We start from the raw sequence: 13,081 nt of genomic DNA, 5'->3' as shown, positions 1-13,081 counted from the left end.
ACAAGTTTCCTGCCCTTCAGGCTCCTTGCCAGCTGAGATGCCAGCTGAGATGCCCCAGGCTGTGTTCCTGCAGCAGATGGGTGACAAACGGGGGTGCCAGCAGCAGCACACCCCCACAATGAGGCTGTTCAAATCCTGTTTTCATTCTTGCAAAGTTTTGTGTGTTCCCAGTGTAATCCGTGCAGCCAGAAGCTGCCGCTATCCTGTTACGCAATTATTATTTTTATAACCAGAGGGAGAGATGTTTTAGCACGAAAACAAAGTCCAGTGTCTCTGGCTGTGAAGTGAGGGCTGCTGTGACCTCGTGTCTGGTTTGGGAGGGTTTCAGGGGCAGCCTGGGGCTGTAGAAGGGGTGCCCCAGGTGTGGTGGGTACATCTGGGGACTCCCACTCCTCCCATCGTTGCCAGCTGTCTCCCAGGGCACAGGACAGAGCCTGGCAGCACAAAACAGCAGCTCCAAAAGTGGCACTGATGCCAGGCAGTGGCACTGATGCCAGGCAGTGGCACAGTGCTCCCTGCACTAGGGCAGCCACAGAGCCTGGCTGGGCTGCCCTTGGGCACCCAGCCAGGCTCTGCCTGCAGCTGAGATTTATATCAGCTTTGCCTCTACAGCTGGGAGCTCACAGAACAGGCAGCCCCTGGGAGCTGCAAGATGGGGTTGAAGCTGCTCTTGTCCCATCTGCATCAGGGATGTGCTGCTGCAGTGCTTGGGCACATGGTTAAACACTGGGAGAGAGGATGGGGAGTTGTGCCTGGGCGTGCAGCCCTGCTCTGCTCTGCAGAGTGGGAGCTCCAGACAAAGTTTATTATAAAGCCCTCCTGTTGAGTCATGAGGTGAAGAAAGGACACCCTTCCTTTCTAAACTCATCCTCAGAGAGGAGCCTGGGTGCAGCTGGATCCAATTTAGCCCCAGACTTTGTCAATGATGTATGTCTAAAGGATTATACAGGTGTAATTGAACCTTTATACAACTTTGTCCCACAGGATTAAGGATGATAATCCTAATGCATTTATATAAATTTATCAAATTATTTGTTTAAATTTATTACAATAATGGTAAGGATTAGAGAAAAAAAAGAGCTTAATCAGAGTTATTTACTAAACAATATGGATAGCTATAATTACTAGTGTAGTGCACTGGTTTTGAAGCAATATTAAAGCAATTATATTAAAGCTAGCTAAACAACTACTAAGTAGAGATTGATGTCACTCACCCACACCAATGACCAAGGGCAAATCTCTGACTCATCCTCGAGGAGTGACCTCCAGGGGTGTTCCCACCCAAGGGAAGGATCTTCACACACCTCAGGGAGGCATGATGGAAGCTCTCACTGTGCAAAAGTGTGACTGGCCTTTTATAGCATAAAGTGATTGACTGTCAGTCATGTGCATTTTTTAGATTATTAGTCAGCAAAATATGCTTTGTGCTGAAAAATGTGCGAGCAGCTCTTTTGTTTCTTCTTCTCACCACTCCTGACTCTCACTTCCATATCAGAGTGCACATTCTGGCTGCTCCCAGCTCCATGTCTTGCCTGTCCTCATGGTTGGGTCTTAGAGTTTGGTCAAGCTGTATTTTTCAGCACTGAGAACAGCAGACCCTTCTCACTTGATCTTATCCCTGCTCAGCAGACCCTCCTCTCTCAGGCCTTCACTGATGAACCTCTGAGACAAATTTGCAGCTGCATAAATATAAATACATTAGGTGTCCCTGCTTAGGGAGAGCATCCTGCTGCAGCCAGGGACCAGCCTCAGGCAGTGGCCAGCGTGTCCCTGCTTGCACTGCCAGTGCTCACCAGATTTCCTGTTGAAATCTCTGTGATGTAGGTGTTTAATACCTCGTGGTGCCAGGCTGTGGCAAAGTTTCAGGTGAGAAATCACAGGCTGGAGGGCAAGTGCAGGTGCTTCATTCCTGAGCTCCCAGGGAGTGCCGTGGCAGTGGCCACATCCCCCTCAAGCTGAGAGCCACAGCTTGCCCTTGGAGTCACTCACAGAAGTGGGGCTCTCCAGCTTCCTCCACAGCAGATGCAGGTACAGAAAATAATCTCAGGTTCCTGCTGTGTCTTTTCCTGCTTTAAGTGCTCATTTATGCTGCCTTGACTTTTTGGCCCTGCAGGCTCTGCCAGGCTTCCTGTTTCCCAGGTGCTTGAAGGGATTTATGACTTTTTTTATGGCTTTTGGAAGGCGTTTACCAAACTCTTTTGGCTGACCTCTTGGAGCTTTACCTTTAACCTGACAGCATTTACCATCCATTCTGGTTTTCTCATTTGGATGCAGCTTCAGCAGTTTAGATGAATGTCTTCTCATTTTCAATTGCTTCTTTTCCTCTGCAGTCAAGCCTTGCTTTCCTCCCTTTTGCCTTTACAGTATCCTCCAGCCAGACACTCCATGTCTGTTCTGGTGTCCCAGTGGGTCTCTCTAAATAGGCTCAGAGCCTCCCACAAGTTTTTGTTACCCCTTTCAGTTTCTTCATAAAAACAGGTTCTCACTTTTGATGTAGTTTCCTTTTTGAAATTAAACACTTCTGCAGTGGATATGTTGACCACTGTGGAGGTGCTGGCTCTGGGGATAACTGGGGGCTGCCAGGGGCCCGCAGTGCCTGAGTGTGCAGCAGTGGGAGCTTCCCTAGGGAGGAGCAGAGCCCACTGCAGCCCTTCTGCTCCCTGGAATCCTCTGTGTGTCACCTGAAGAGAGTGAAATCATCCTGGCTGGGCTAGGAGAGGGGCTGGGCTCCCACCTCTGGAGCTTTACCTGCTCTTAGGTCCCAGTCTCACCCCATAAGTATCTCTGGAGCAGTGAGGGCTGGCTTACCCCATTTCATGGCACTCTCTAGAGCCACAGTGGTTTACGACAGCAGCCTCAGGTCCTTGGAGCCCAGAATGAGGGTGCCATACCTGTTGTGGCAGTGTGCAGGGGGAAGAGGGGAGATACCAGGGAGGGAGCTGGGGTTAACAGAGCTTTACTCATCGGCTTTAGGGCTTGTACACTGAGTGCCCTGTGGCTTCTCTGCCTGTCCTCTGGGAAGGGAGCCCCTCCACAGGGTGGTGGGGGACTGTGATGGGGAGGGAATAGCCCATCAGTGTCAGGGCAGGCAGGGACTGCCTGGTGCAGGAGGCTTGTCAGAGCAGCAGGGACAGGGGCCATGCCTGGGGCTGGCACAGCCTGGAGGAGAGCAGGATGGGCTGGGTGTTGGATTGATGCTGCTGAGCAGGGTTTGCTCTTAGTCCCTGTGGACTGCTCCATGGACATTCCCATGCCTTCCAGAGCCATGGGCACTGCACAGTGAGCCAGGCACCCCACTACACCTCCTGCCTTGCACAGGGGGAGTGGTGGGCAGCACAGCAAGCACAGGGGGCCAGCAGAGCCCTCTCCCAGGGTGCCAGCCTCTCCCAGAGGGCTCAGAGCCTGGGGGCAGAGTGGAGGTCACAGGTGCTGCGCCCCACAGAGGCTGCTGTGAGGCATCAGGCTGCCCCCTGGTCCTGAGGCTGTTCCTCCTGCTGTTTTGCAGATATCCATGAATTCTACGATTTCACGCTGCGCTCTGCACCCGAGCAGTCTCCGAGCCTGGATTCACATCATGGCACAGCCAGGGAACAGCTTGGGGACAGCGAGCCCAGCTCCACAGTCACACCCAGAGAGCCCCAAACCCTGCCTGAGGTAAGAGCCACCCTCGAGGTGCTGCAGGGCCAGACCCTGCACACTCCTGTGCTGAGAGGGACTCAAGGGACACAGGGGCTGCTGGCCACCACCCCCTTCCCAGCTCACATCCAGGCTGTTCCCACATTCTCTGTGATAGCTTGTCTCATTAATGAGGCAACCTCTCTGGTTCACAAGTGTTAATTGAATTACTCATAATGTGAACAGCTCCAGCTCTGGCTCCTGCTCTGCAGTTGCAGCTGGATTATTTGCTCCTGTCTGACACTGTCTCCCATGGAGGCGTTTCAGCTCTCTGATCCAGCCACTTTTGATAAGTGAAGTAGGTTGAGTCTTTCAAGTTTCCCTTTTCAGGATTTTTTCCCAGCTCTCAGGTAACTTGTGTCTCTCTTATTTGCATTCTCCTCAATTTTCAACAGCATTCTAAAAGATACAGCACCAGGTGGAGAGGCAGGAATTGAGCAGTAGGGTCTCAGTTATCTCAAAGGCACCAAGGTAAATAAAATTGCCTCATGTCTTTGCAGGCCTTCTTTCCATCCCTCACTTACTGCCTCCATCCCCCACTCACTGATCTCCCTAATCTAGGGAAACATTTGTGCAGAAATGCAAAAATCCAGGGATTCCTCCTTTCAGTGAAATAACCTTATCAGATAAACACCATTTTCTGCCTCAGAGATTGAACTGGCTTCCCATCATATACCTGGGGTACTCCAAATTTAAGTGTCACACAGGGAAGATGGAGCTGAATGATATCATCTAAGGAAGAACACTTTAAAGGAGTTTGGGCATCAAGAACAAGGAGGACAAAACAGCCCACAATCACTGCAGGAGATATTTGAGTTCCTCTGACTCAGGAGCCACTTTAGTCCCATTATTTCTTGACCCCCTTCACATTGCCAGTCCCTCTAGTTAAAGTGAAACCTGCAACTCTAGAATGTGTTTAAGGACTAATTTGTAGTGCTGTTATGCCATAAGCAGTGGGATCCTGCTTTGGTTATTTTGGGTGTCCTGCAGCCTTGATCCACCCAACAGTGAACTCTGCTGGCAATAGCCATCAGTCTCTGTGGCCAGACCGGTTTATGAATTCCCAAGATTGAACAAGGGCATTGAAAAATCAATGTGGAAACAAGCAGGGAAGCAACTGTGGGCCTTGCACAGCTGGTGTGAGCAGTGCCCTGCTCCTTCCACTGTGCCCTGTCTGTGAGGGGAATGAAAAAAGCATCCAGTCGCTGGGCTTCCTGGCACTGACACCATCCAATCCCTCCTTCTTTCTCTAAAAAAATGTGTTTGAGATGTCCTGTGTGGCTGAAACGTGAAATGCAACCCAGCAATGGCACAGTCCCAGAGTCTGGGGCCAGCAAACCTCCACTGCTGCTTGCAGTGACCCTGCTGGCCTTGGGGCCAGTGCCAGGCAGGCTGACATGAGATGTGGGATGCCCATCAAAGGCACCATGGGGAAAAGCTCCTTTTGGCCCTTCCAGCAGCAGAGCAGAGCCTGGAGGCAGCTGCCCTGCCCTACCCACGTGTGCCCCCACTTTGTCTCGTTTCAGGGCTGCTCCTGGGACCGTGAGCAGAGGCTCGCCGCGGGGGCCAGCGCTGCGGGGACGGCGCCACGGCTGGTCAGGGTGACAGCACGGCGGACAGAGGCACCAGCCAGTGTGTGCAGCCTGGTGCTCAGCTCTCACAGCACCCTGCCCCAGGTGAGCCTCCGTGCGCCCCACGCCGCCTCCCGCCCTGCCTGGCACTGAGGGCCCAGCGCGGAGCCGCGCGCTCTCGGTCCCTCCCCTGGGGCTGGCAGGGTGTCCTCCTGGCTGTCCTGCTGATGCTCTCACCAGAAAATGGAGCAGTCACTTGTGCCAGGGGCTGGACAGCGCTGAAATCATCCCCTTGCCTTAGCAGTGGTGTGAGCCCTGAGGGCTGGGAGGGCAGGTGGATGTGGCACAGGAATAACGAGGCTGCTGGAGCTGGAAATCCTCCCAGGCCCGTCCCTCTCGCCCCCGGCGCTGGCACGCTCCCATGTTGCAGATTTCCATATTTTTTTCTCCGAGCTCTTAAATGGCAGGTCCGTTCCTCAGCTTCCCGGGAGCTTTTCTCTGCTGTCTTATTTACTTGGAAACACCATTTATTTGGATGTGCATCGTAAAGCTCAGCCTCCACCTGGTGCAAGAAAATCCTTTGGGCTACGCATTTGAGGGGAGTTTTAGGGATGAGTGAAGGGCAAAATGCACTTTTGGGAAGGATGAAGTGGCCAGGAAGAATGGAGCTCACCACAGATTTAAAATTATATGAAAATGTTGTTTTTCTTGGCAAAGTTTGAAATAATGCTTGTTTGCTAAGTCTAAGTATTCTTCCAAAGTATTTTAAATACAAAAATTGCACTGCCTCTCTTCTGTCCTTTTTTAAATGTTTCCCTTCTTTTTCTGGACTGCAATAAAATGGGTAACACCCCATTTTTTTCTCTTACTGTTTAATTTCTCCTTTTCTCTTGTTTCTCTCTGCATTTTCAATCATTCACCATATCTTTTGCAGTTTTTGGAGGGTGAGACAGTGATTTTCTGGATATGACAAGAAGATGAGCTTGGTTGCTGATTTCCATTTGCCAGTGGGTGGGAAACACCACCACAGGGGAATCACAGGGCAAAACCCTTGAGGGGGTGAGAGCCTGAGCAATTGGGAACAGGTTCTGTTGTGATTTTAAGGGATTTTCCTAACTGTCCTAGGCCATGAAGTACAGCAGCTCTTGCATCCAGCCCCAAATATCTGGCTGGGTTGCAATGTCTCCTTTAGCAGCAGACACCTAGTTTTGATTGTAAGGCTTCATACAATGGGGAATCTGCTCTGTCCCTGGCCTGGCTGGCCTGATGATTATTTATTCTTCACATTAAAAATCTGTATTTTACTGTTAGCCTGTATTTCTCTTGGTTTAGCTCCCAGCAGCAAGGAAATTTTGCTGCCTTTGTTTGCTAGGATGAAGGACCTTGGCAATCAGAATGTTCCCAACATGTAGGTATTTATAGATGCATCTAAGTTCCCTCTTAACTTTCCCTTAGATAAACTAAACAGATTGGCTTCTTCACTCGCTCGCTGTTGAAGCAGGTTGTTCCAGACCTGAAATAAGTCCTGTCATTCTTTCCAGCCTCCTTCTTTCCTAGCCCATGGCAGCATGGGGCCAGTCCTTGGTGCCAGGTGCTGGAGCTTTAGGGGTCACCCCTTTGCAGGGGCTGCAGCTGCCAGCCCTGAGCAGGGGTCACTGCCCTGAAATGGAGGAACATGGGTGGGCAGACTGGGACTCTGGGAGCTCTGTGCTCTGGCAGAGCTCTCATCTGCAACCTCCTCCATCCCAGAGGATGGTCATTTCACAGCATGGCTGCAGGCAGAGCAGGGAGCTGGAGGTGAAAATCTGTGAGGATGGTAGTGTTCAGTGCCAGGTATTGCCATGCCTGTAGTCCTGCCTGAAACTTGGCTTTCTGCAGAAACCCAGCAGCTTTCCTGCAAACTGGAGCCAAGCAGTGCTGGAGAGCTGCAGCTCCTCTGCAGCAGCCCCTGTGCTGGGATGCAGAGTTCTTCATCACAGTGGTGAGCCTTTCCCAGGATGTCACCTTCACTGCTGAATACAGGCCTGGCCCTGACAGAGGGAAGCATTTCCAGCAGTTCCCCAGGAGACTGGGACAGGCTGTGCTGCTGGACCGCAGCACAGGCCCTGTTTCTCCTCCTTCACTCCTGCATGAAGGCACTGAGGACACCTCAGCTCCTGCCAGCATCACATCCCGTGTCAGTTCTCAACAGCAACAGCATGCAGGACAGCACCAGGGCTGCACAACACCTGCACACCCAGCTCCTGCCCTGCTCCACGGGGACTTGCTGCTTTCCAGCCTTCAGTGTGTGCTTTTTATGCCACAGGCATTTCCAAAGCAGGTTTCACAAAAATACCTGAGCTGGCAAAGTGCTTTTGGAAGAACCAGGGAAGCTTTTATAAGTTGATGATAGTTAATGCCAGGGCAGAGGGGAGCACCTGCTGCCACCCTGGTGCCATCAGCCCAGGAATGAGAGCTCTAGTGGACACCCTGCCACTGATGAAAGGCAATACAATGAGGTGGCTTTTCCTACCTGAACTGAGTGCAGTTCCCTTACTGCATCCAGCAATGTAAATAAGTTTTCCGTTGCCCTGGCTTTGTCCTCTCCCCTGCCCACAGCTCTCCACAGCAATGTTAACAGAGCAAAGGCTACCATGATCGGCTTCAGCCAGGAAGATGCATGTCAAATAGATTGCCTCTCCACACAAATGCTTCCAGGAACAGGAAATTTCTGCCTGCTGGCAAGGATATGGGTGTGCTCTGAAGAGCCCTGCAGCGTGCAAATGGCTGCTACAAAGGAAGAGGTGCCGGTAAATACAGCAGCAACATGTGCTTCCTCTTGAGGCTTGGTGGGCTGAAACTATCTCTCCGTGGCAAAGTGGATGTTCAGCTCTCAACGGGGCAAGAGCAAAGGGACTTTGCCAGATAAAAAGCCCTGTTGGGGCTAATAGAGGCAAAACCTTTCCTGAGTTCTGGGGCTCGTGGGGTTTTATTTGCTGAACCTTTCATTTCAGCCTTTTCCCGAGCCCTGTGGTTGCCTCAGCAGGGCTGCTCAGGGCTCATGTGCTGCGGGAAGACTCAGGAGGACGCTCCTGTGGCCGGTGACACTCGCCTGGCGCTCCCAGGCTGCCAACGAGGCTGCTGCCCTCCGCAAACGCCGCTTTCATCCTCCGTGCAGGGAGCAGCCAGCTGTAAAGATAAAGGAAAGAGGAACAATGCCGCTGATGAGCAGAGCTTTGCGCCTGCGAGGAAGCGCCGCTCTTCCCCTGCCACCCTCTCAGGCTCCCCAGCGCGGCTCCGCAGCCGCTGTGACTCCATCCCTGTCACCGCCAGTGCGGGGCCGCCCCTCCGCCTCCGAGCATCCCTCCCGCCCGCCCGAGCATCCCTCCCGCCCGCCCGAGCATCCCTCCCTCCCCCGAGCATCCCTCCCTCCCCCGAGCATCCCTCCCGCCCGCCCGAGCATCCCTCCCGCCCGCCCGAGCACCCCTCCCTTCCCCGAGCATCCCTCCCGCCCGCCCGAGCATCCCTCCCGCCCGCCCGAGCATCCCTCCCTCCCACGAGCATCCCTCCCTCCCCCGAGCATCCCTCCCGCCCGCCCGAGCATCCCTCCCGCCCGCCCGAGCACCCCTCCCTTCCCCGAGCATCCCTCCCGCTCGCCCGAGCATCCCTCCCGCCCGCCGAGGCGTTCCTCAGCTTACAGCTCTGCCCTGCCTCGGCCTGACAGCTGACACGGAGCAACAGCAGGTCCTGATATGATGGAGAGTGCGAGGAGCTGCCTCAGAGGACAGGCATTCCATGCGTGCCCCGCAATCCCCGGTGAGCAGGAGAGCTCGCTGGCAGGGGTCACTGCTGCCCCGGCTGTGTGCGGGGTGTGCGGTGCCTCTGAGCCTGACAGGGCCGGTCTGCGCTCCAGCCCGGCGGGGCTGAGGCCAGAGATGCCCCGGTCCCGTCCCTGTGTCCCAGGGAGGGCACAGCTCCGACAGGAACGCCCTGCCAGGATGTGAGCCCTCTCTGCTGCACAAGATGCATCCGTGTGTCCCTAACCCACGGCTCGAGTGCCACACAGATCCATGGAGCTCCCTGGGGCATTTGGCAGAGAAAGGCGAGCTGTGCCGCCGGCGTGGCGACTGGCTGCCTGCCTCTCCGTCCTTTTCTCAAGTGTTTTTTCCTCTTTCCCAGTGTGCCTTTGGCCGGGCCGAAAGGGCGTTCCCGTGCCTGCACCTTTGCCGGGCGGGAGCGCAGGGTCAGGATGGGATGGGCGTGTGGCAGATGCTGGAGATGCCGGCTGTGAGCTCCCCGCTCCCTGCCTTGGCTGCATTCTCACCGCTCTCCATTTTCTCTGTGAGATGCAGGAGAGGGGAAGCACCACGGAGCTGTTTGCTGTTGCGAGGAGCGTCAGGGAAATGAAGCAGATCTCTGGTGTGGGTGAACGTCTGACAGTGAATGCAGCAAGAAGCCCCTGTCAGGCTGCTCGGTTGCATGTGCCCTGCTGTCCCCACCAGCCCATGTCCTCCCTGTGGGCTGACTGGGCAGGCAGCTGAAGCCATTGCTGCAGGCCAGACTTCACCAGGCCACTGCTTTATCTCGCCCTGAGCCCATCAGCATCAGCTCTGCAACCCCAAAATCCCAGGAAATGGCTAATGCTCGAGCAATGGGACCACAGAAACAACCAGCTCCTGGAGGAACTCTCCCCTCCCCATTGCATTGCCATGCAAAAGGAGGAGCATGTTTATTTTAGGAGAAGCAGAGAAGAAAAGCAGCAACCCCCAGCCCAGAGGCTGCTGCCCAGTGTCACTTGAGCCACTTTGTGCCCAGAGGTTGCTTCAGGGCATTCAGATGCTCTCCGGCGATTTTGTGTTTTGACACTGCAGATGCAGGCTCAGAAGCCAAAGTGCTGAACTCCAGAGGGTGTGTGTCTGTAGTAACACACACACATTGAACAGCGGGTCCCAGGGAGGCTGCTGCTCAAAGAGGGGGTCAGCAAGGGTTGTGTCAGTAGGAGCTGTCACTTCAGTGGACATTTTGGGGTTGAATGGCCTCAGCTTTACTAGAGGCTCTTGCTATTCCTGCTGGAGAGATGGACATCCTTTGACTTCAGTTCTCCCAGCTCAACATCCATCTTCAGCAAAGGATGAAGAAGTCAGTAGAGCCACCAGGCTGTCAAACCAAAATCTCATGCATGGTCACCTATTCCTACTCTACTTGGGGACTTCTTGTCTAAAACCAGCAGCAAAAGGAAGATCCTTGCAGACACGAGGTGTTTCTGGCTGTGCAGCGTAGGAAAATCTTGCTGGATGTGGTGTCTCCATTCACCCAAGTCATTGTCACTGTTTTGAAGGTATTTGGATGGTGTGAGTGCATGCAGCTCTCCCCATGCAATGGCAGAAAGGGAGCAGTGAACGGGAGGCTCTGGGGAGTGTCCCACAGAGAGCCATGCTCCAGAGCCATCCACACAGGCTTGGAGTCCGTCCATCCATCCTGCCTCCAGATCAGAGCTTCAGCTTTGCCTCCATGTAGTGTCTGTGTCTGTCTGTCCCCAGGGGAGCACAGCTGCTGGAGAACCTGCACACTGATGAGATCCACACTCAGGAGTTCCATGTGCAGCTCTGAAATCAAGAACCAAGACCATTCACAGGCATCTCCAGCAGCATGGGGACTGATCAGGGGCCAGCCCCATCGGTGTCTTGGCCAGGAGCTGTGAGCTCCTGCACTGCCTCTGCTGGGTCTCTGCTCTGCTCATCAAGTTTCCCAAATGTGCTGATGCAGGGTCCACACAGCAGCACCAGGTTCCTCCTTCCCTGCTCTGCCTCGTCAGGTGATTGATTGGCCGTATTCCTGCTGCAACCAAAGCAAAGAGCTGGAGCCTGTCTCCTGCAGCACAGACCCACCAGGGGCTCAGGGAACATGGAGCCAAGAGCTTGGGATGTGCCACCCTCTCCTCCACCCCAGCACCTCAGGAGGGTGAGGACAAATCCCCCAGGTGCCTTTCTGCGAAACAAACGAGCTCTCCTCGCCATTTTTATAGAAACAAACCAAGCTTGAAGGCAGAGCCTGGCAGGCCAGCTGCTTTCTATCTGGAGTGCTGGAGCTGGGGGAACGTCACTGAATCTTAATGGCATCAGGCTGGACAGAGATCAGGATTCTGGTGGCAGAGGCAGTGCTGGCACTGTTATAAATAAAGCAGCCACGATAACTGCTCATGAAGGTTTATGGTCTTTAGGATTTGGAGGATCAGTATCAAGCTATGCTGAGAGATGTATTATCCTCAGCATTGGTAGGAGCTGGGGGAAGTGCAGGGGGAGGAAGTAAATGAGCGTGGGTTTGGAAATCATCCCTCTTGTGAATCCAAGCGTGAGCCCTTGGAAAGGTGCTCTGTGCTGTGTGCTGCCTCCTGTTGCCTTGCTCAGGGAGGGTTAAATCGTGTGTGGCTGCAGCAGTGGCTGCATTTCAAACCAATCCCTGCCCTGTTGCAGGAAGCAAAGATTCACCCCAGGGCAGCACCTGCCCAAGCCCTGCAGGCACAAAGCACCTTGTAGGAGTCTCGCTGCCATTGCACCTAAAAATTATTCCAAATACTGAGGCTGAGGCAAAGCCTCCTGCAGCCTGTGGCCTGGATAGCTGTAGGGGCTGGCACTGCTCAGGTACACCAGTCTGTGCCCAGAGCACTGGCATGGACACCATCCTGCCTGGCCAGCACTGCTTGCCCAGCCTCACCACCAGCTCCCCACCTGCACGCGTGCAGGAAACACGGCAGTGTCCTGCCAGGCTGGCCCCCCTTGAAGGGGTATTTTTAGACCAGATCATTTCACAGCCTGGCCTAGAGCAGACTGAGGGAGGAGCAGTGGAGAGCAAGGAGGGGGAGACCTGGAGCTGGGTTTATTGCAATCCCACTGTTCATTCCCTCCCCTTGGTACACGGTGCACAGCTGTTTCTCCTCTGTGCAGGGGTAGGTTTTGCACAGCTGAGTCTCGTGGGGTGTTTCTGCAGGAAGATTTCGTAAGCTTTAGTGCTGCGCTGCTGTGGGAGCGCTCCTGCCTTCCTGATCTGGCCTAGAACAGGAGTGGGGTGCTGAAACACTCTCCCAGCCGCCTGCTCTCCCTCACACCATGGCCTTGGGGGGAGCTCAGCCCCGCCGTGTGCTCTGGCAGTGTGGGTGTCCGGGCCCTGCGGCCTGACCGTCCCTGCCCAAGCCCTGCACTCAGGCTGAGGGGAGCTGGCACATCACCCTCAGCACCGCCACCCTCCAGGGCTTGTGTTGCTGGCGTGTCGCTCGTGAGGAAGGCGGGGCTGTGCCTGCCCTCAGCAGCGGCTCCTCATCCCGCTCTGAAGGTCACCTCGGGGCTCCCGAAGCGGCCGTGTGGGGACGGGCGGGTGGCGGCGCTGCGCCTTTAAGAGGGCCCCGTGCGCGGGCCGCGAGCCTGCGGCACGCGCGCTGATTGGCCGGGCGGGCGGCGCGCGCGGCGGGGGCGGGGACAGCCATTCACAAATTTGCCAGCGGCTCCTCCTCCCTTAAAGGGGCAACGCCGGGCCGGCCAGGCGCGCTCCTCCCGTGCACCGCGGGCACCCGTGGCTCCAGGGGACACCGGCACCGGTTTGTCACCCGCGGCTGGGCAGATTTCCCGGCGGGAAGTGTGTTCTGGGGCAGCACTGCCCGCATGAGGCAGCAGCATCCCTGTGAGTCACTGGCCGTGGGCGGTGGGAGGTGCGGAATGGGCTTTGCTCCATCTGGAAGGGGCAGATTGGAGCAGGGCTGGCATGGGGAAAGGGGGAATGCGTGTTGCCCACCGAGTTCCCCTAATTGTTCCACAGGCAGGGTGGGAATAATCGAGGAAGGGACATCGCTGAGCCCTGGATGG

The 13,081-nt window shown here is 55.0% G+C and overlaps 1 protein-coding gene across 1 annotated transcript in view; it reads left to right on the top strand.

Moving 5' to 3' along the window:
* DLG3 (discs large MAGUK scaffold protein 3) overlaps window positions 1-13,081 on the top strand; it is a 78,539-nt gene that overhangs the window by 6,296 nt on the left and 59,162 nt on the right. Inside the window, exons 3-4 of the mRNA XM_058814406.1 lie at window positions 3,506-3,654; window positions 5,202-5,351. Coding sequence (XP_058670389.1) covers window positions 3,506-3,654; window positions 5,202-5,351 — 299 coding nt within the window. The remainder of the gene's footprint in view (window positions 1-3,505; window positions 3,655-5,201; window positions 5,352-13,081) is intronic.

Source organism: Ammospiza caudacuta, chromosome 14, assembly GCF_027887145.1.
Source record: "Ammospiza caudacuta isolate bAmmCau1 chromosome 14, bAmmCau1.pri, whole genome shotgun sequence".
Lineage (NCBI taxonomy): Eukaryota > Metazoa > Chordata > Aves > Passeriformes > Passerellidae > Ammospiza > Ammospiza caudacuta.
This window is presented reverse-complemented; position numbering and strand designations above follow the sequence as displayed.